We start from the raw sequence: 22,371 nt of genomic DNA on the forward strand, positions 1-22,371 counted from the left end.
CTTATCTCCCTGCTTCTCACCCGCTGCTTGCAAGCGTGACGTGCTATGTTTTTCATTCTACTCAGGCATGTTAAGATCGGGGGGGTAACGGGGGGTTGCAGGGATTAACTATCTGGTGGTTTGCCAGCCAGGATCAATCCCTACATCTCCCCCTTTACTTTTTAGAAGGGAAGGGCAGGTTTTTTTCTTGCCCAAGGGCACCCTTGGGTGCACAATGAAATTAAGGAGGGAATACACTGAACGCCACAGCAGGTGAGTATAAGGAACAAAAGGCAAAGTCCTCCATAGGTTATTACCTGATGTAACCAACCCCATCCTGGTAGCCAGCTAGATAGCCAGTCCCACCAGGAGGAGAATGGGTCATTGTGAATTCGAGTTTGAGCAGTAAGATTTTTAATTACAGCTATTTGATTATTAATAGCATGGGAGTGATCAAAAATATTAAAACAACACATATCATTAATTTTTTCACAGCCATAGTCATGTAGCAAAAGAAGATAATCAATAGCAGCTCTATTTTGCAAAATTCCATGACGCAGCTCTGTTTGCTCCTCATTAAGCAATGCCACTGCAATAGACGTGGCATTAAGAGCTTTAACCGCTGAGCAAGCTAACCAATTAAGATTTTTACTATTACTAATTATTAAGCCAGGTATGCCAACCAAGGAGGTGGCCAAGGCATTATACATAACATCACACAAAAATTAGCATTTAGGCAAGCAATAAAGGCAGTTAACAAATTTTCTGGGGTTTTCTCCTTTTCTTGCTGTTCCAGCAGACGCTCAGCTTGCTGTGGGAGGAACTTTGTTTGTACCCACGTCACTGGTGCATTGGGAGTACTGCGGCGCCGTTATTGAGACAGCGTAACTGTTGTTGTTAATAACTAATTGAAATCAGGAATGGGATTGTTAAGACCCTGGTGCCACGCCATGCTGCGGGCCGCCTGTGGGGTCCTCTTTCCACGGACGGATGTAACGGGCTGGGACCCACACAGGCCCCTTAGGTATGTTAACGGCTGCGTACCCCCGCCCCCAGGTAATCAAGGGGACTGGGGCACTCCACGTGGTTCCAGGGAGTTGTCTATACGTTACTTTAGGGGCGGGGAGTTCTTCCTTGCACCTAAAGTGTTTCTGTAAACGGGAGATATAATGGGCACCATCAAAAACAAGATTTAAATAATTGATTGTATAAAGAACATGTGCTAACCACACCTCCTTGTCGGGCAGCGTGGGCGGGATTCCCCCTTTTGTTTTTTGTTGGAGGAGAGCTGTTTTGAGGGTACGGTCCGCACGCTCAACGATAGCTTGGCCCTGTAAATTATAGGGGATGCCAAAGGTGTGCACAACGCCCCAACGGGAGCAGAAGGCAGCAATTTGTAAATACTGTAAGCGCATCAATTATGGGGGTTTGCTGGCAAAGATTACGAAATACAGTGGGAATGTGACAAATGGCATGCAGGCGAGGATCTTTCTGAATATGATAGGACAGGGAGCCCACAAAGCCTGCCAGGGCTAGTTGAAGGGCATCCGGGAAGGCAAGGGCTGATTCGGTCTTTGGGTAGCGCTTCTTTACCCATGAGAAAAGAAACTTAACACATGTCATTAGTGCCTGGCAGTGTTTTGCAGATCTCATAGCTGCTTGGGCACATTTAAGCCCCACCCCCCTTCCCTTGGTTATTAGCCAAGTCTTAGCTGTGAGCAGTGTCCTTGAATGGAGACAGTGTCTTATCTACAGTCTCCTAGCTACTTTTTTCTTTTCAGTTAACTCATTCTGTTCTTTTTTGTCTTCTTCCTTTTTGGCTTCCTTTAACCTGCAAAGGAAACTTTCACTTTTCACCTATACACCTTTTCCCAACAACGAACACGTAAACATTGCCATTATACAGTACATTAGTCTTATTATTTAATATATGTCACACATACTCTTTTACTAAAATAACCTTATTACAGAACTTTGGAGCAACGAGCTAGAACAAGCACACCCACTTTGAGGAGTTCATTCAATTCAACCTCTAGTCCAATAGCCTTCCACCATCCCCAGCCCTCTGGCTAGAAATTTGAGGTAGCCAGAAAGATCCCATGTACAATATGGGGAGTGGGTTAACTGTTCATGTCTTTGCTTTCAAAGACCGTTGGCATGCAAATTATAACAACAATTTCTTTAATTAACAATTTGGCCAATGAGGCTTCTTTTTCTTACTTAAGCAAATGCATTAGGCTTTAGTGTATCACATTCTCCTGATTTATCCAAACACCGTGTATTCCAAAGTTGAATAAAACAAGTATCTGCATTTAACCCTTCTATTTAATTTTAGCTAGACTATCCTATGAAAATATTAAACACAACAATTTTGGCCACGAGACAAACACCACAAGACAGGACATAGAACACAAAACATAATTCCTGTTGTGCCAGTAAATGCATGATACGTTGAATGCCGTTCAGCTGGCATCAGTTTTCTCTGATTATCTGAAAGACAAAAAAACAGAGGTCTACCCACCCCTTCTGGGCAGACAATCATCGCTTGAAATATACAAATACCCTTGTTGACTTCAGGCAAGAACAGAGGAATTACCCCATATTTTCTTATATTTGTTTCATAAGCAGCCTAGGTTTTCAATTACATAACACTGTATACATTCTTCAGCTAATTTAACTAAATTGTTCATAGCCAAACCAAATAATAGCAATCCAATAATTTCTTTGCCTAAATTTATTTACAAACATTTCGCAGACACCAAGAACTTTTTTCTTTAGCATTTTTACAAAGTTCAACTGCTGTTTCCTCCAGCAACTACAGAGTTAACTTCTCACTCTCCCTTAAATCACTTGCTCGTCTCCCAACAGACACTTTTATCAACTTAAATCACCATGCCAAGTAAGTCCTGGGTATTTGAAATCCCCACGCTTACACTTACTGACTCCTTCCTTCCACTACACCCTTAAAGTTTTCCAACCCGCTTTCCAATCTCTCTCTCTGTTGCCTGTCTGCCTGGGCCCGATCCTGCTTTTCTTGCTGAACCGTCCCTTCCATGGGCACCAACTTGTTCCACTACCAGTTTAGCTAGGAGGGTGGGCTTCTTAACTAGCCCCCACCCCTCCTGGTCTTATCCCTTAAACCTTCTTACTCACAAGACTACCCGAGTCCTCCTTCATGAGGCTTGCCACCTGGACAAAAATCCAAACCCCTTTAGAGAGTTTACCTAGAGTCCACCCATCCGTCTGCTGACACTTAAACAGAAAAAAGAAATTACACAGAGCGCAGAGGGAAGTACAGTCTAAGTCAGACTTTCCCACTTCTATATACTGTCCGCTACAGGGGACGGGACAGAAGGATCTCAATTCAACCTCAGGGCTTCCTCGCACTCATGGCTTCCACCCCAAGGAATTACGAACGAGAGGTTCAGTTCCGCCCACACTCCTAACGCCCAAATGTATACAGAGCAAAAAAACAACAGTAACCGGTTAAACAGAACAGAACCAAAACCAAATAGCATTTTCTTATCCTATTAAGGCATACTTTTACTCATGCAATTTTCAACATATAGCACCAACAGTACCAAGCAAAGCAAACACAAAATAACAAGGGTAAAACAAATAGATGGTGTAAATTCTGCAGTGCTCCCCCTTTCTTAATTGCTCACCAAACTGTGACAAATTTCTGTTACCAATCTATCCCTTGTGTCAGGTGATCAGGCTGACACTACAGGATCGCTGGGGGAAGATAAAGAAAACACACCATAGGACTGAATTTTAAAGCTTCATTAATAAAATAATAAAACAACAATGGAGAGTGTTGGGAACGCTCCCACATCACTCAGGAAAATATTAATGCCCCAAGCCCGAAGCTCCTTTCATACTTACACAGGTACGTCCAGACTGGCCACTTCTGTGTATAATGTTCAGAGGAGGGGGAGAGGTGGAAGGGAGATTATCCTGTATACAGCTTGTCCAGAATTTCCAACATGCTTCTGCTCTTGGGAGGGCTGTTCTCTTACACCCTGGAATCTCCTGCGGCGTCTCTTTCAGAGATTCCAGTCCAGGTCGGCTGCCTGTGGCTTCTTTTAATCTATCTACAAACTGGTGAAAAGGCTCAGAGGACCCTTGTCTAATACTAGTGAAGAACGACAAGGGTTTGCCAGTCATGGGAATACGACGAAACGCCCGCATGACTGAAAGTGCGGTGCGTTTGAAAGATTCTGCCGGGAGCACCAACTGTGCATCCACCTCTGCAAACCGCCCCGACCCATAAATCTGGTCAGGGATGATCTCTGCAGAGGAGCAGGCCAATGCTGCAGCCCGGAACTCACTGTCCCATACACAGTACTGGGCAGGAGATAAAATCATTCGGAACAGGTGTTTCCAATCTGTTGGTATCATAACATAGATTGTACCCAGCCCCTCAATGAGACCCTCCACGTAAGTGGAGCGGAGGCCGGATTGGCGGACCCCGCTATTTATTTCCCTAATAACCTTGAATGGTAACGGGTGATGTGTAGCAACGTTCTCTCTGGCATCATTCAAGGCATAGGTGACGGGATAGAGGGCCGGGAGGTCTCCCTCCCATTCCTCCAATAAGGGGGAGGCATCTATCGCCATTGCCTGCTGAAGAGCGGCTTGCACCGCGCTCTGAGCCGGCGAGGACGAAAGAGAGGGAGGCGACGGCGAATCAAAAAGGGCAGGACTGGGGGCCGTCGCCTGCGCCCGAGGGGCAGGACAGGGGGTTTGAGGTTCCGTGACATAGGATGGAGATGGGGTAGGGGTGGGAGAGGCAAGCGGGGGCGCCTCCTTTCGCAAACGCCCGATTGCCTCTGCACAATGCTGCCACAGCAAAATGTACTGGATGGGTGCTCGCGGTTCTTTTAGGAATCGCTCACCCACAGTCTGCCAATCGGAAACCTCGAGAGATCCTCTCTCGGGGTACCAAGGGCATTTAACCTCTATGACATGGAGTAAATTTTCCACATGTCGCTGCGATGCTGCTGTGCGACCGGTTACCTTGAGTAATTGAACCAGCTCTTTCGCATGAGCCTTCTGTTGCACGGACAAATCCCCCCCCATACTCACAAGGGAGTGCGAAGACGCACTGTGGTGCACCACGGCTCGGCCGGCCGGTGGGTACGGAGGGCTGGTATCACGTCGGGGTCACCAGATGCGGGAAGGAACCAGACACAGACAGCTTGTTTGCTCAAGGAGGGCGCCCCGTCAGCCGGCGTGGCAGCCCTTTTATTCTTTCTAGTTACATTGTCAGCATGAATCAGCATAAATCACAGCCTTGTTTACTTGTTTCTTACTGGCGGAGGATCTTCCTTATCTCCCTGCTTCTCACCCGCTGCTTGCAAGCGTGACGTGCTATGTTTTTCATTCTACTCAGGCATGTTAAGATCGGGGGGGTAACGGGGGGTTGCAGGGATTAACTATCTGGTGGTTTGCCAGCCAGGATCAATCCCTACACATGAGCCTTTGGCCACCATTTTGTTCCTTCGCCAGCCCTGCCCCCAGCCTCGACCGCATTTGAAAAGCGCGCGCTACACGTGGGCAACGGCCCTAACGTTTGCGGACCGCAGGAAACAGAATGCGCATGCGTCATACGGGACTCGGGCAGCTTTCCAAGTGTACCACCCCACTTGTGTTATGCGCATGCGCCCACTGATACCGTTGCCCCGCCTTATCTCCTACGTTATAAGCATGCGCACCATTCTCTCGAAGTCCTGATGACGTTATGCGCATGCGCGCGCTCCCTTGCTCCAGCCGCCTAGCTTTGCGTTCTGCACATGCGCAGCAGGAGGACCTTCGTGCCAGGAGACCTCCCTGCTCCTTTCTCCGGCCACCCAGTTAATTGTTCTGCGCATGCGCTGACTCGGAAACGCAGCGACCGTCTTCCCCCTGCGCATCAATGGACTCGCCTGCTAGAGGTGGGGCGCGGACGGGTACCCGGATGAACATGCCAGGCCCGGCGCGCATGCGTGGTGCGGGTCTCTTTGGCTGAGTGCGGCGAGGAACTGGCCTGGCGGGCGGCGCTGGGAGCTGGGTGGGGGGAGCAGGGAGGGGCCGGGCCTCGCCCCACCCCCTGCAGGGGACGGGCAGGGCAGGTGAGAGGGGCGGTGCGGGCCAGGGGTCACAGGGCAGGGAGGGGGCGGGACCATGGGCAGAGGGTGGGGTTGGGGGTCACAGGGCAGGGAGGGGCGGGACCATGGGCAGGGGGTGGGGTTGGGGGTCACAGGGCAGGGAGGGGGCGGGACCATGGGCAGAGGGTGGGGTTGGGGGGGTCACAGGGCAGGGAGGGGGCGGGACCATGGGCAGAGGGTGGGGTTGGGGGGGTCACAGGGCAGGGAGGGGGCGGGACCATGGGCAGGGGGTGGGGTTGGGGGGGTCACAGGGCAGGGAGGGGGCGGGACCATGGGCAGGGGGTGGGGTTGGGGGTCACAGGGCAGGGAGGGGGCGGGACCATGGGCAGGGGGTGGAGTTGGGGGGGTCACAGGGCAGGGAGGGGGCGGGACCATGGGCAGGGGGTGGGGTTGGGGGTCACAGGGCAGGGAGGGGGCGGGACCATGGGCAGAGGGTGGGGTTGGGGGTCACAGGGCAGGGAGGGGGCGGGACCATGGGCAGAGGGTGGGGTTGGGGGGGTCACAGGGCAGGGAGGGGGCGGGACCATGGGCAGGGGGTGGGGTTGGGGGGGTCACAGGGCAGGGAGGGGGCGGGACCATGGGCAGGGGGTGGGGTTGGGGGTCACAGGGCAGGGAGGGGGCGGGACCATGGGCAGGGGGTGGGGTTGGGGGGGTCACAGGGCAGGGAGGGGGCGGGACCATGGGCAGGGGGTGGGGTTGGGGATCACAGGGCAGGGAGGGGGTGGGGTTGGGGCTCAAAGGGCAGAGATCTCCTAGAGCTAGGGATCAGCCCCTGAGCAGAGGGGCCGATTCTGCGGCGGAGGGGTGTACACCCCGGTAAGGCCGTGTTTACGCTTACACGCGCCCAGCAGCACAGCTGCACTGACAGCCGTGCGGCTGTGGGAGTGCACGTGGGGTCACGTTATGTTGCCGACATAATAAAAGCAGCTCAACAAGCAGCTGTACTGGTGTCAGGGGCAAGTGTCTCCCGCCGATGCGGCACTGGGCACACAAGTGTTTATGCCGACAAAACTTATGTCGCTCGGGGGGGTGTCTTTTCACATCCTTGAGCGACATACGTGCTAGTGTAGACACAGCCTAACTGGGGTCGGGGGCAAATGTCACGTGAGCCAAGCTGGACACAGGGAGCGTAAGTGGGGAGTGGGGTCCGGATAATGGGGAGAGGATCTCGATTCATCCCCTTCCACTTTTCCTGTCCCTCCCTGGTGCAGGTGGAGATGTCGGCCGAGGCCACGACAGCCCTGCTCCCAGCCCCCGAGGCCTGCGCCCCCGTGGTGCCCACGCAGCACCAGCCTACAGGGGGAGCGGTGGGTGTGACCTTTGACTTAAAGCCCTTGAATCCCAGCAGCAAGTACGTGAAGTTGAACGTGGGGGGGTCCCTGCACTACACCACAGTGCAGACCCTCACCAAGCAGGACACCATGCTCAAGGCCATGTTCAGCGGGAGAATGGAAGTGCTCACTGACAGCGAAGGTACCTGCTCTGCTCTCTGCAGCACCCCTGATGGGAGAGGCTGAGGCTGCAGTAGCCGGGAGCTCCCTCGATACCCAGGGCTCCAGCCCTACTCCCCACCACACCCTCAGCTGGTTGAGGCCTTACATCCTTTTGTCTCTTCCCCTCTTCAGGCTGGATCCTGATCGACCGCAGTGGCCGTCACTTCGGCACCATCCTCAACTACCTGCGGGATGGCTCTGTCTCGCTCCCCGAGTCACAGCGGGAGCTGGAGGAGGTGCTGTCCGAGGCACGGTACTACCTCATCCAGGGTCTGGTGGAGGACTGCCAGCTCGCTCTGCAGGTGGGGACCCGGTGGGGGCAGCGTCACTGAGGGCTCTGGGATTCTCCTGCTGTGGGCGTAGGGACACCTGGGGGCAGGGCTATGCCATGGGGATGGGGTCACTAGGGGAGTCATGGTAACAGGAGGCTGCAGTGACCATGCTGATCTCTGTTCATCCTAGCAAAAGATCGATGCCTATGACCCTCTGTGTCTCATTCCCATGGTGACATCCCCCAAGGAGGAGCAGCAGATCATCTCCAGCTGCTCCAAGGTGAGACAAGTGGGCAGGTCCTCCCTTGTTGGCCTTTCCAGCCCCCCCAAGATCACCCTCTGCGCTGACACCTCCCAGCCTTCTCCTTCCCCTTTGGCACGAAGTTACGCTGAGCGACCTGTACGAATCCAGCCTCATTTCCTGTCTCTCGGTTTTTTTCCAGCCAGTGGTGAAATTGTTGCATAACAGAAGTAACAACAAGTATTCGTATACCAGGTAATCCAACACTCCTGACCCACTCCCTGCAGCACCTCCTGCTGGGAGAGGCTGGGGCTAGAGAAGAAGTGAGCTCCCCCCCAGCCTGTGTCCCTCCCCCTCCCTGCAGCACCTCCTGCTGGGAGAGGCTGGGGCTGGAGAGCAGCACCCTCTGCTGGGAGAGGTGGGGGCTGGAACCATTGGGAGCTCCCCCCACAGCCGGTGCCTCTTCCCCTCCCCAGATCACCCCCTCCTTGGAGAGGCCGGGGCTGGAGAAGAAGTGAACTCCCCCCAACCCGTGCCCCTCCCCCTCCCCCCAGCCTGTGCCCCACTTCCGCCCCAGATCACCCCCTCCTGGGAGAGGCGAGGGGTGAAGTAGCCAGAAGCTCCCCTAGAGCCAGTGCTCCTGCCCCACTGCCCAGACCACCCCCTGCTGGGCTGGAGGAGTTGGGAGGCCTCCCCACCCACGAGGTCTCTTGTCTGCAGTAACTCGGACGATAACCTGCTGAAGAACATTGAGCTGTTTGACAAGCTGGCGCTGCGCTTCAATGGGCGGGTCCTCTTCATCAAGGACGTGCTCGGGGACGAGATCTGCTGCTGGTCCTTCTATGGGCAGGGCCGCAAAATCGCTGAGGTCTGCTGCACCTCCATCGTCTACGCCACCGAGAAGAAGCAGACCAAGGTACCCCGGGCCCTCGCACTTAGTACATTCCACGAGAAAATTGCCCTGCAGCACATTGGTCTATTCCAAGGATATACGTGAATCTCCCTTACAATGTTAGCACATGGTTCTGAGGCAGTGTGGGTGGCCCCCCCTCTATCTGCTGTCACATGGACTCTTGGTATGATCCAGCACCCCTTGTCACCTTCACATTTGGTATGATCCAATGGTATCAGAGCAGTCCCCTCTTCTCCAGTCATATGCACACTTGATATAGTCCAACATCATGTGGGTACCCCCCTGCATCATACTCTCACTTGGTATGGTCCTAGGCCATGTGAGTGGTCCCCTCTCCCTGGTCACATAGGCACTTGGTATGGTCCAAGCTACCAGCTGGTTCCCCCCATTTGTGTTTTTTCTTGGTATGTTCCATGGGTAGCCCACTATACTTGGTATATTCCAAGACAACATGTGACTTTTCTCTCCCTCCTCCCCACCTCCATGCTTGGTAGCTTCCAAGGCCACATGGGCACTTGCTGGTGGGATTCTTTGAAGCTGTGGGGGGCATGGCGTGTAAAGCAGCCCCGCCCCTAGGCCCAGCCTGACCTCTGACCCCCACAGGTGGAGTTCCCCGAGGCCCGGATCTTCGAGGAGACCCTGAACATTCTGATCTACGAGACCCCGCGGGTCCCTGACAAGGCACTCCTGGAAGCGACGGGTGGGGCGGCCGGAGGAGGGGGCGGCCCGCACCGGGCTGACGAGGAGGATGGGCGGGAGCACCGGGTCCGGCGCATCCATGTCCGGCGCCACATCATGCACGATGAGCGCCCCCATGGCCACCAAGCCGTCTTCAAGGACTGAGCCTGCGCCGCCCCCACGGCCCCGTCCAGGTGCCAAATGGCAGGGGTGGGGCGCCCCTTCCTTCTGCCACATCCTCGCTGCCTCTCTGACCTTTTTGGGGTCTCCCTTGACCCCTCTCCACTCTTTGGGAGCTCTCCGCCTTGTGGCCTCTGACCTTTGACCTCTTTCTTCTCAGATTTCACTTCCCTGCAGTAGAGACCTGGGTAACCCCCTGGACTGCACAGGGGAGAGGGACATGGGAGGCGGCTCCTGGGAGACCCCTCTTGCTTCTTAATTAATCACCTTGGCACCAACACCCATGTTTAACGAGCCTAATTCCTTTGCTTTTGTGGGTGTGTGAAATGCCTGGTCTGTCCCCCATCGCACTCCATCCTGGATAGACACCTGTGACTCTAACGCAGCCCGACACTGCAGGTCAGGCCGGGATCAGTCAGCCACTGCCCCCAGGGGGCAGCAGACAGCAGGGAGGCCAGTGCTGCCTTATTATGTGCTATGCGGGTGCTGGCTGAGTGGGGAGCTGCCAGCTAGTCCAGCCCCAGCCTCTCCTGGCGGGGGGCGCTGTGGGGTGGGGGGAGCTCCTGGCTACTCCAGCCCGGCCTCGCCCAGCAGGGGCACTGTGGGGAGTTCTGGCAGTGAGAGTTTTGCTGCCTGTCCCACCCTCCCTTCCTTCTGGGGGTGGGGGAGTGACCCCCACTTACCAGCCTCAAAACTCTCCTCTCCTTGTTACACTCATGGTATGTTCCAACCCTCCAGATTTCACACCCCTTTTCTACAAATTACATGGCACGACCCTAACCTTCCTCCTCTGTCCCCCCACTGTCCTTTACCACATACATGGAATTTACCTTTTTCCCCAAAAAAATACACGATGCTCTTACCAGCATCGGTTAAAACACATGGTACGCGCCAACCTACTGGGCCCACTATGCTTCCCCACAAAATACAATGGAACGCACCACTCTTCTCTCCCCCGGCCAAATACAGTGGAATGCTCTACTCCCCTTCCAACCTTCCAATAAAATGTGAGGTACCAATTCCCCCCAATAAAATTTTACTCAATCACCCAATCTAAATTGGTACTTTCCAATCTTCTCCCCCTACAAACTACAATGGGATATTCCAACCTGCCTCCAAATAATACAATGGGGTGTTCCAAGCCTCACCCCTCAAAATAAAATGGGACGTTCCAGTCTCCCTATTATATGAGATGTTCCAATCCCCTTCTCTTATAAAATATAATGGGATGCTTCAGCCTGCCCCAAAGAAAATGGGCTGTTCCAAACTTCACACCCCCATAAAAATACAATGGGATGCTCCAACCCCCTCTCAAATAAATTGGCATGGTCCAAACCTCACCCCCCCACACAGAAAAGGCAAAGGGGGAGGGGGGGCCCCCATTCCCCCCCCTGTACTGGCCCTCACTCCCTGTTATTGTCATGTTTGTATAATTTATTTTAACAGGGTTTTTGCTTTTCTATTAAATTATTGTAATAAAGATTCCTGGGAAACGTCGTCTCCTGGCCCAGCCGCACCACCACCGCTGTGGGGGGGGCCCTGGGGCCATCTGGGACTTGCGCCCCCTAGAGGGGAAAGGCCCCAGGTCCCGTCCCCCGCCCCCTGCACCGGTCCTTGCCCTGGGGTCGGCTGGGAACCGGCACCCCCTAGAGGGGAGAGGCCCTGAGTCCCATCCCCCACCCCCCTGCACTGGTCCTTGCCCTGGGGTTGGCTGGGAACCGGTGCCACCTATAGGGGAGAGGCCCTGGGTCCTATCCCCCACGCCCCTGCACTGGTCCTTGCCCTGGGGCCGGCTGGGAACCGGCACCCCATAGAGGGGAGGGGCCCTGGGTCCTGTCCCCCACGCCCCTGCACTGGTCCTTGTCCTGGGGTCAGCTGGGAACCAGTACCCCATAGAGGGGAGGGGCCCTGGGTCCCGCCCCGCTGCACCAGTCCTTGCCCTGGGATCGGCTGGGAACCGGCTCCCTGTAGAGGGGAAAGGCCTCAGGTCCCGTCCCCCGCCCCCTGCACCGGTCCTTGCCCTGGGGTCGGCTGGGAACCGGCACCTCCTAGAGGGGAGAGGCCCTGAGTCCCATCCCCCACCCCCCTGCACTGGTCCTTGCCCTGGGGCTGGCTGGGAACCGGTGCTGCCTAGAGGGGAGAGGCCCTGGGTCCTATCCCCCACACCCCTGCACTGGTCCTTGCCCTGGGGCCGGCTGGGAACTGGCACCCCCTAGAGGGGAGAGGCCCCAAGTCCCATCCCCCACCCCCCTGCACCGGTCCTTGCCCTGGGGTCGGCTGGGAACCGGCACCTCCTAGAGGGGAGAGGCCCTGGGTCCCGCCCCACTGCACCGGTCCTTGCCCTGGGGTCGGCTGGGAACCAGCGCCCCCTAGAGGGGAGAGGCCTCGGGTCCCGCCCCACTGCACCGGTCCTTGCCCTGGGGCCGGCTGGGAACTGGCGCCCCCTAGAGGGGAGAGGCCTCGGGTCCCGCCCCACTGCACCGGTCCTTGCCCTGGGGCCGGCTGGGAACTGGCGCCCCCTAGAGGGGAGAGGCCCCAAGTCCCATCCCCCACCCCCCTGCACCGGTCCTTGCCCTGGGGCCGGCTAGGAACCAGCGCCCCCTAGAGGGGAGAGGCCCTGGGTCCTGTCCCCCACCCTATAGGCCAGTCCCTGCCCTGAAGCAGCCCATGCTGGGTGACGGGGCCCTGACCTGTTGAGGGCAGGCGGAGTCTGGGCAGTGCCCGGCACCACGGCCCCAGCTCTGCGAAGCGCTGACATGGCAGGTGCTGAACGTTTTAATGAGGAGCTGGGGGCTTTGCAGAGAATTTGGGTTCAAGCAACGTGGGGCCAAGGAAGCCGTACGCAGTGGGGCAGGAGACTTGGGGCCCTGGGGCTGGATGGGAGCCGGCGCCCCCAGAGGCAGTTCAGTGGGGCTGGTTCCAGCGCTGTCCATCCGTCCTGGGCACTGACCCACCACCAGCGCCACGGCCCGGCCCAGGCCCTAGGGGCTAGGGGCAAAGATGTAATCCAGAGCCTGGCGCTCGGCCCCGGCCACGTTGGGGTGCCACAGATCCACAATGAACAGCACGAAGGGTCCGTCCTCGGGGGGACCTGTGAGAGACACTGGGCTCAGAGGTGCCCCTCACTCCTGACCCACAGCCCCCTGGGCTCCTCCAGCTCTGCTGGTGCCCCTCACTCCCAACCCGCAGCCCCTGCCCGCCCAGCTTTGCCGGTACCCCTCACTCCCGACCCACAGCCACTGCCAGCGCAGCCCTGCCCCCTAGCTCTGCCGGTGCCCCTCACTCCCGACCCGCAGCTCCTGCCCCCCCAGCTCTGCCGGTGCCCCTCACTCCTGTCATTCTCTTACCATTATGCGCAGTCATGTGCAGGAAGGAGTCGTCCAGCAGGAGGCAGTGTCCCTCGGACCAGCACTGGGGCTCGCCCCCCACCACCAGCTCACAGCCTGGGGGCACCATCAGCCCTGCAGTGGGAGCAGGTTGATTGGTTGGGAAAAGCCCCGTGCCCCATTCCCTGCCCACCAGCGCCTCCTAGAGGGTGCAGGCCCCATGCCCCATTCCCCACCCCTTAGTGCCCCCGGAGGGGACAGACCCCACCCCATTCCCTGCCACCCCTGGAGGGACAGGCCCCTGCGCCATTCCCTGGCCCCATGTGCCCCCTGAAGAGAGAGGCCCTGCTCCATTCCCTGGAACCCCCTAGAGGGTGCAGGCCCTGCGCCCCATTCCCCGCCCCCTGTTCCCGTACCCAGGTGGCAGCGCAGGCGGATGTTGGTGGGCCCGTAGCGCCCAGGCAGGATGGTGCCCGGCTGCAGGACGCTGAAGCAGGCATTGCCGAAGCGATTGGCACTGACGAAGGTGCGCAGAGTGGCCAGGGTGCGGTAGGTGCGGGGGCAGGCCCGGCAGTGCTGCGGCTGGCACACGCCCCGGCGGTAGAGGTAGAAGCACTGGCAGGGCCCAGGTGTCCAGCCCTGGGCGGCGCCCCCAGCCACGCCCTGGTACTCCTGCAGGATGGCAGCGCAGGCACGCTCCAGCAGCTCGGCATCGTGCCGCTGGGTGTCCCGCGGGAAGCAGGGGGCCGAGGGCAGCTCGGGCAGGTGGAAGACGCGGGGGCTCTGGATGGCCGGGCGCTCGGGTCGCAGCTCCTCACGCAGCGCCTTGCGCATCCGCCCCATGCCCGCCCACGAGTACCGCTGGGCGTAGGCCTGCAGGCTTCGGTGCAGCCGCCCGGCCCCGGGGGACAGGCTGGGGGCTGGGCGCCCCCCGCCCCGTGGCCCCCCCGGAGGCCCTGCTGGCGGCCGCTCGCTGCCCACCCGGTAGCAGTACCAGATGAAGAGCAGGGCCAGCCAGACCAGCAGTGCCAGCACCAGCTCGGGGCCAGGGCGCCATGGGGGGGTGGCCGGCAGCAGGGAGGAGAAAAACCCATCCAGCGCCCTGGGGCACATCATCACCCCTCGCTGCCCCTCCCCCTGCTGCGCCTCCCTCTCCTCAGTGCCCCCTGCCCTCTCCGCCCCTCCCCCTCCTCAGTGCCCCCTGCCCTCTCTGCCCCTCCCCCTCCTCAGTGCCCCCTCCCCCTTCGTCAGTGCCCCCTGCCCTCTCTGCCCCTCCCCCTCCTCAGTGCCTCCTGCCCTCTCTGCCCATCCCCCTGCTCAGTGCCCCCTGCCCTCTCTGCCCCCTGCCCCTCCCCCTGCTCAGTGCCCCCTGCCCTCTCTGCCCCCTGCCCCTCCCCCTGCTCAGTGCCCCCTGCCCTCTCTGCCCATCCCCCTGCTCAGTGCCCCCTGCCCTCTCTGCCCCTCCCCCTGCTCAGTGCCCCCTGCCCTCTCTGCCCCTCCCCCTCCTCAGTGCCCCCTCCCCCTTCGTCAGTGCCCCCTGCCCTCTCTGCCCCTCCCCCTCCTAAGTGCCCCCCTTTCCTCAGTGCCCCCTGCCCTCTCTGCCCCCTCCTCTTCCTCAGTGCCCCCTGCCCCTCCCCCTGCTCAGTGCCCCCTCCCCCCTTCCTCAGTGCCTCCTGCCCTCTCTGCCCCTCCACCTCCTCAGTGCCCCCTCCCCCTTTCTCAGTGCCCCCGCCCTCTCTGCTCCCTCCCCCTCCTCAGTGCCCCCTGCCCCTCCCCCTGCTCAGCGCCCCCTCCCCCGCCGCCCGAGGATGCTGCTGCTGCGGGACTCGCTTCGGCTCCGGCGGATCCTCCCCCCGCCCCCCCGCACGGAGTGACGCAGGCAGCGGGGCTGCGCCCCCCCAACACCCCCCCGAGGAGTCCCCCCCGCTCTGGAGGTTTGGGGCCGACGGGCCGCAGTGACCCATCCTGCCCCTCCCCCCCCGAACAGCTGGGACTTGGGAGCCTGGATTTGGGGTCAGGACACGTCCGGGCTCCGGGCCCAGCACAGCCCCCGGGGGGGCTCGGACCGGGGTCCCCCCAGCTGGGCTCGGACCGGGGTGTCTCCCGGGGGGGCTCGGACCAGGGTCCCCCCAGCTGGGCTCGGACCGGGGTCTCTCCTGGGGGGGCTCAGACCGGGGTTTCTCCCAGGGGGGCTCGGACCGGGGTCCCCCCAGCTGGGCTAGGACTGGGGTCTCTCCCGGGGGGGCTCGGACCAGGGTCCCCCCAGCTGGGCTCGGACCGGGGTCTCTCCCGGGGGGGCTCGGACCGGAGTCTCTCCTAGGGGGGCTCGGACCGGGGTCCCCCCAGCTGGGCTCGGACCGGGGTGTCTCCCAGGGGGGATCGGACCGCAGTCCCCCCAGCTGGGCTGAGACCGGGGTTTCTCGTAGGGGGGCTCGGACTGGGGTCCCCAAGCTGGGCTCAGACCGGGGTTTCTCCCGGGGGGGCTCGGACTGGGGTCCCCAAGCTGGGCTCAGACCGGGGTCTCTCCCGGGGGGGCTCGGACTGGGGTCCCCAAGCTTGGCTCAGACCGGGGTCTTTCCCGGGGGGGCTCAGACCGGGGTCCCCCCAGCTGGGCTCGGACCGGGGTCTCTCCCGGGAGGGCTCAGACTGGGGTCCCCCCAGCTGGGCTGAGACCGGGGTTTCTCCTAGGGGGGCTCGGACTGGGGTCCCCAAGCTGGGCTCAGACCGGGGTTTCTCCCGGGGGGGCTCGGACCGGGGTCCCCCCAGCTGGGCTCAGACCGGGGTTTCTCCTAGGGGGGCTCGGACTGGGGTCCCCAAGCTGGGCTCAGACCGGGGTCTCTCCCGGGGGGGCTCAGACTGGGGTCCCCAAGCTGGGCTCAGACCAGCAGGCTTTAGGCTTTAGGCCTATTCAACCAATTCCCCTGAATCGGGCCCCACGCCTAAGAGGGCCCAGCGCCCCGTGAGATTCCCTTCCCTGGCTAGAGGCGCCTTTTGAATTTTTACTCACCTGGCGGCGCTCCAGGGCTTCGGTGGCACTTCGGCAACGGGTCCTTCGGTGCCGCCAAAGACTGGAGCGAGTGAAGGACCCGCCGCCGAAGCTCGGAGCGCCGCCTGGCGAGTACAAGCCCCACATGGTTTTTTTACATTTTTTTTTTAAAGTCATCCCTGCCGGGACCCGCCAAAACTGTTTGAATTGGGCCTTGCGCTTCCTAAAGCTGGTGAGACCAGGGTCTCTCCCAGGGGGGCTTGGACCGGGGTCAAGGACCAGAGTCTCTCCCAGCGGCGCTCGGACCGGGGTCTCTCCCAGCGGGGCAAGGACCAGGGTCTCTCCCAGGGGGGCTCAGACCAGGGTCACTCCCAGGGGGGCAAGGACCAGAGTCTCTCCCAGCGGGGCTCAGACCGAGGTCTCTCCCGGGGGGCAAGGACCAGAGTCTCTCCCAGCGGGGCTCAGACTGGGGTCTCTCCCAGTGGGGCTCAGACCGGGGTCTCTTCCAGGGGTCAAGGACTGGGGTCTCTCCCAGCGGGGCTTGGACCAGGGCCTCTCCCAGCGGGGCTCGGTCCGGGGTCTCTCCTGGGGGGCACGGTCCATTCCAGATGTTCCTTGCCCCACCGAGGGTCTGTAACATCTCACACTGGGCCAGACAGCACATGCAAAGCAGGGCCCAGGGTCCTGTTCCCATTGGTAACTATCCAGCTGTCCGTTCATTGCCCACCAGACATACGCGGTGTGAACACGGACCCCTCACAGGGACTCTCGCACCCCGAGTCACGGGTGTGAAGTGTCAGTGATGACCTGCCTTGTAGCTACGCTGTGAATGGCACAGTCTCAGCGTCACGCAGGAACGGCGAACGCAGATCAACAGGGCCAGGCATCACTGACACTGACGGGGACTGTTGGTGGCCGGGTGGTACTGTGCCAGTCCGTACCGAAGCAATGACTAGCTTCATGGAGATACATACGTCTGTGCCCTCCGGCATGGCACTGGCAGAGATCTGCCCCACCAAAGGTCCCTTCAGTTTGCTATCCTCGATAATTAATAAATTACATTCTTAATTTTGCTAATAACTATTCCTAAGAGAAGCCCCACTTGCAGGATCAGCTAATAACACATAATGCCTAATAACCTCCCAGTGATTACTGACAATGCTGGCACAATGCACTAAGGAAACTGACACCAATAACAGATTGTGACCGGTATCTGCAGGAGACAATGAACCTGAAAACTAACTAAGTATCGGCACGTAAACAAGGCAGCCTCCCAGAATATCGTGACAGAAATAAGAACTACAGTGAGATTTAACGTAACAAACAAGAGTTGCCTAAATATGACCTAACACAGGAGATTCAGTCGTGGAATGATTTCATCCCAACCAATCAGAAAAATAACCCTAATTAATACCCTCATTCCGAAGCTAATTGTGCTAATAAGTAATAGGACGTATATTAAGATCGCCAATAAATGTTAACAAGCTCACAAAGAAATCTACATGAAAGCCTTCAAATGCAAAATGGATTCAGTTTGCCATGGACCTGTTGCTTTGCAGACGATGGTCCAATGGGATCCAACAGCTGGACCGTGGACAGAGCCAGACGCCGTCATCCTGGAAATCAGGGATCGGCTGTTAACAGGGTGGGGACCAAGCGACCAAGGGCTCAGGCTGGCTAGTTCTTCTCAAAGATGTGCTCAGGAATTCTTTGGGGGGAGGCCTCTCCCAACCGGGGCCCCCAAACTGGTCTAGGTTTTCCAAAGGGCCCTGCCCCTCCATTCGGAATTTGTTAGGGGGCCAGAAATGAACTAAGGCTGAGAAGCACTGCTCCAAGAGAGACCCGAGACTATCCTGGTTAACGGACAAGTCTCCCCATCAGAAAAATGGGATAACGGCATCCACTTCCGTTACAGCATGCTCTGCGACCTGCGCAGGAAAAGGGCTTGGTAAAAACTGGAGTTGGTTGTTCTTGGTGTCAGTGGATTTGGTTGATTTCTGTTCGGTTTCCAAAACTATTTACTATGATTTGCGATTGCTACTCTTACAAGTCACCCAATGGATGCATTTTGCTAATTACTTTTTGTGACGAACTGGGAATGTTCTTAATATTTTCTCTGAATACCGTGTTGGTGCCTCAGTGTCCCCTATGCAGTTCTTAAGTATCTAGGTGGTGGAATAAGGGTGTGTGGTTGCTGCAGAGCAAAGGGCCAGTGCACCTAAATGCCTGGCACTCTGTCTCCTAGCAACTGATGGCCTGGGCCCCCCCTCTGCAAAGGTGCCAGCTGAAGGTGTTGGAGACAAAGGGATCAGGTGACCTCCTGGCCCGGGAAAGGGGCTGAGCAGAGAGGAGGGGCTGGGGGGGTCAGTCTGGAGCTGGCTGGGGTCGAGGAGTGAAGTGCAGGCGTGGAAGTCTGGCTCACTGCCCCCCAGAATGGACCCGGCCGAGGGGTCCGGTTCGCTGTACCTACAAGCTCTGTGTTAGACCCTGTTCCTGTCATCGAATAAACCTCTGTGTTACTGGCTGGCTGAGAGTCACGCCTGACTGCGAAGTGGGGGGGCAGGACCCTGTGGCCCCCCCAGGACCCCGCTGGGGCGGGCTCGCTGTGGGAAGCGCATGGAGGGGCAGAGGATGCTGAATGCTCCAAGGAGAGACCCAGGAGGTGAAGCCGTGGGAGCTTCTTGCCCTGCAGACAGTCTGCTCCAAGGGAGAGGAGGCTCCCCAGAGTCCTGCCTGGCTTTGTGGGGAGCAGCTCCAGAGCATCACCCGGGGACTTTGTGACACTTCTGGGACTGTTCCACACGATGATTGTTCATTGTCAAACTACGCCAAGGACCTGTCTACATGGGGACAGCCAGGAACATTAACCTGAATGAATTAAAGTGAGTTAAGTAAATAAAAAAAAATAAAATAAAAAGTAAATAAAATCCCCTGTGTGGATGCTTTCAATTGGGCTTGGTCTACGTGACAAGGTCTAGTTGACATTTGTCACCTTGCGTCGATTTGTGCATGTTTACACTCAAATTTGTCTCCATCTGACAGCAACACCTCAAAACACCTCCCAGAATGGCAGTGACCCTTAACATGGCCTTAATTCAGTTTGAATTAAGGCCACTTAGGGTCTGAGTTAAGGTGTTCACACAGGGTTTAATCTAGTTTAACTCGCCCACTTCAAAGTCACACCTTTAGCTATTTCCGATTACTTTTCCTGGATGTCCCTGTGTGGACAAGCCCTAGGCATTGCTAGGATTGTGCTTAGCACTTTTCAAATGATACAGAAAAGAAATTCTGTTTTTCTTCTTAAAATCTGTGTGAATGGCTGTAACGTAGCACCCTCATTTTGAAGAGAAGAGAACTCCCAAAACCTGCAGACCTGGGCCATGCTCCAGAAGGCGTGACATGTCTAGGCACCTCTGGCCCCACGTCAGTGGAAAAAGGAGTCGAGAAGTGAAGTGAATTAAGCACCATGATGAAGATGGCTACTATTCAAATGACCAGTCTGCTCTCAGCATGTGAGCCAATCAGAATGGTAAAAAAGATGTTTTTTTCTGGGATTTACCAGCCAGAAAATGCCCTGAATAATAACAGAAAAGTGGGTGTTACCAATTGCTCAGGTCAAGGTGAACTTCCTGGGGCTGAGGGAGCAACAGACCAGCTGGGCCTGGTGCCCCAGACGCCCGGCGAGGGTGCCATGACGTGGCGAGTGCAAACCTGCTGCCAACATCTCCGTCGCTGGGTGGGTTGAGCCTTTTGGCTGCAGGGTCCAGCCCCTGGTCCTTGGGGCACTTGTGCAGCGTTAGCCCCGACGTTCCCCTGCAAGAGCCTGCGGTAAACTCCCTCCACGGCCAGCCAGGCGGGCCAAGCGGGCACGTGCAAAGGGCGGTGGGCGAGGGACGTTTGCGGCACCAGAGGGGAAAGCCGACAGCAGAAGAACACGAGGCAGAAAGGGAAGGTCACTTGTTCCGTCTATGCTCTGAGCACTGCACCGGCATTGTCCATTTTCTCTCAGGATAATCCACCTCCCCAGGCAGCCAGACCTAGGCCAAGGGAAGACCCTCCACCCACCTCACCGCGTCTACCAACTGCATGGAAGGATTCAGTTTTGCTCAGCACCCCTCCATTTCACCGCGCCCGTCCAGCCCCACCGCAGACCCACTTCCCGTAGAATCGTCAGCACGCCCTGCCACACACAGGGAGAAACGTGCCGCCTGAGAAGATACTCGCATCTGATGACTGGTTATCGGTTTGGGCCCGCGGGCCGGTGACCATTTTTACAAGGCGTTCGCGTTTGGAATCTCAGATCGGTTTTGTCTGACCCCCTTCCCTGATTTCATGTGACCGAGAACATGGGACTTGATACAAAGTCGTGCTGAAAATCCTTCATTTTGGGCCACTGGGCAAATTACATTGAAAGGAAAAAAAGCTTAAAAATAAACCTTGTTCTTGTCCGGCGAAATGCTACAAAACTAGGCCCCGGTTTTGGCAGCCCTCAGGATGGCACTGGGGCGTGTGTGTGAATCTGAGCTGTGTTCAGTGTGAACCAGTGCGGCAGGCCCAGGTCCTATCTGCCCCCGATTTCCGAACACGAGCTCTGAGCTCAGGAGTCACCCCAAACCCATGAGCAGAGGGTCCCGCCAGCTAAGAGTTAAGTGGACATGGCTGGTCCCAAGGCCAATGGGAGTTAGGAGCCAAAGGACGCTTGAGGATCTGGGCCATGAATGGTTCGATGGCTGGCACAGAAGAGCAAGTCCTGAGTTTGGCGGCAACCACTGGAGAGAGGACAAATCACCCGAGAGCTGCTGGAGCCTGGCCCACCAGCCCAGAGAGTCCTCACTGCTCCAGTCGTACCCTGGGGCGCTTGCCTCCCCCAGAGAGACACAGGGGGGCCCGGCAGAACGTCCCCGCTCATCGCCATCAGACAGAGCAGGTCAATGCAGAGGGGCAGGCGGGGATTTGAGAGGGTCAGTCTTGGGGGGCTGAATTTGGGGATCTCACTGGGCTCCCCCCTGCTGTGCTCCTCTTTTTTTGGAGAATTACAGGGCACCTGGTGCACAAGGTCTGGCCTTGGTGTAGGAATGGGGGAGACCAGACGAGGACGTGAGGAAGCTGCAGATCAGGGTCCTGTGCTGGGGTGCAGTTTCCTGCAGCCCCATAGCAAGGCTGGGCTTTGCACCTGGAGCCGAATGGGATCCTGAGTCGGATTCGTTTTGCTAAACAATCCGTGGGGAGCCGGCGCGTTTCTTCTGCTGCCCTCTCCAGGGAGCCTGCCTCTGCCACCGGCAAATGCGCCGGCCGCAGGGACTGCCCTCGGCAGGGCCGAAAGCGAGCGCCCGGCCCGGTGTGCCAGTCGCACTAGGGTTTGGCACGGCTCTGCAGAGCGCCCGGCCCGGTGTGCCAGTCGCACTAGGGTTTGGCACGGCTCTGCAGAGCGCCCGGCCCGGTGTGCCAGTCGCACTAGGGTTTGGCACGGCTCTGCAGAGCGCCCGGCCCGGTGTGCCAGTCGCACTAGGGTTTGGCACGGCTCTGCAGAGCGCCCGGCCCGGTGTGCCAGTCGCACTAGGGTTTGGCACGGCTCTGCAGCGGCTGCCTTTGATCGCAGAGACCTCACCAAAGGCCTGGGAGGTTTCTCCCGCGTGGCACCGGGCGGAAAAGTGGCGTTTCTGCGGCACTAGCTGTAGCTGACGGGGGGGGGGCCGGCATTGGGGTTTGCATTCAGAAGACGGAGGCTACTGGCGCCCAGAATTGAGGCATTGCCGCTGCCAAGCGGGCAGGGACTCCAGTGGGCTGCGGGGACGAAGGCGCAGGGCGCAGAGAAGCTGGGACCTGAGCTGGAAGGACTCAGGGGGTTCACAGTGCCAAGTTACACCCCTGGGGCGGCGTGGGGAGTGCAGGTGAGCAGGAGAAATCTTGGCTCCCTGGTGCATCTGGCTTGCAGGGAAATGCGGCGCCGATAACAGCCAGGGAGGGTGGAGTGAATGGATCCTGCAAAATAGCAGAGGCTTGGAAACCTGTCTTGCTGCGGGGGAGGGGGCATGCCAGCGCCGTGTGTTGCGGGGGAGGGGCAGGGCAGCGCCGGTGTTGCGGGGGGGTGACGGCGCAGCGCCGTGTGTTGCGGGGGGGAGGTGACGGCGCAGCGCCGTGTGTTGCGGGGGGG

The 22,371-nt window shown here is 58.3% G+C and overlaps 2 protein-coding genes across 5 annotated transcripts in view; one reads left to right on the top strand and one right to left on the bottom strand.

The window, feature by feature from the left end:
- Positions 1-11,402, top strand: part of KCTD13 (potassium channel tetramerization domain containing 13) — a 41,190-nt gene extending 29,788 nt beyond the window's left edge. For 2 of the 4 annotated variants that reach the window (XM_050952385.1, XM_050952387.1), the window contains exons 2-7: positions 7,340-7,601; positions 7,754-7,923; positions 8,084-8,173; positions 8,337-8,389; positions 8,855-9,050; positions 9,651-11,402. In XM_050952385.1, the coding sequence (XP_050808342.1) occupies positions 7,340-7,601; positions 7,754-7,923; positions 8,084-8,173; positions 8,337-8,389; positions 8,855-9,050; positions 9,651-9,890 (1,011 nt within the window). In that variant the 3' untranslated portion in view covers positions 9,891-11,402. Of the gene's footprint in view, positions 1-6,856; positions 6,945-7,263; positions 7,602-7,753; positions 7,924-8,083; positions 8,174-8,336; positions 8,390-8,854; positions 9,051-9,650 lie in introns of those variants that run through there. The other 2 variants (XM_050952386.1, XM_050952384.1) reach the window with 2 other exon arrangements.
- A 524-nt stretch (positions 11,403-11,926) lies between these two features.
- ASPHD1 (aspartate beta-hydroxylase domain containing 1) lies at positions 11,927-14,344 on the bottom strand. Its single transcript, XM_050953144.1, has 3 exons — positions 13,648-14,344; positions 13,253-13,366; positions 11,927-12,996 (listed from the first exon to the last, which is right to left on the bottom strand). The coding sequence occupies exons 1-3, from the start codon at positions 14,342-14,344 to the stop codon at positions 12,887-12,889; spliced, it is 921 nt and encodes a 306-aa protein (XP_050809101.1). The 3' UTR covers positions 11,927-12,886.
- Between the last annotated feature and the right edge of the window lie 8,027 nt (positions 14,345-22,371).

The sequence above is a fragment of the Gopherus flavomarginatus genome, chromosome 5 (genome assembly GCF_025201925.1).
Source record: "Gopherus flavomarginatus isolate rGopFla2 chromosome 5, rGopFla2.mat.asm, whole genome shotgun sequence".
Lineage (NCBI taxonomy): Eukaryota > Metazoa > Chordata > Testudines > Testudinidae > Gopherus > Gopherus flavomarginatus.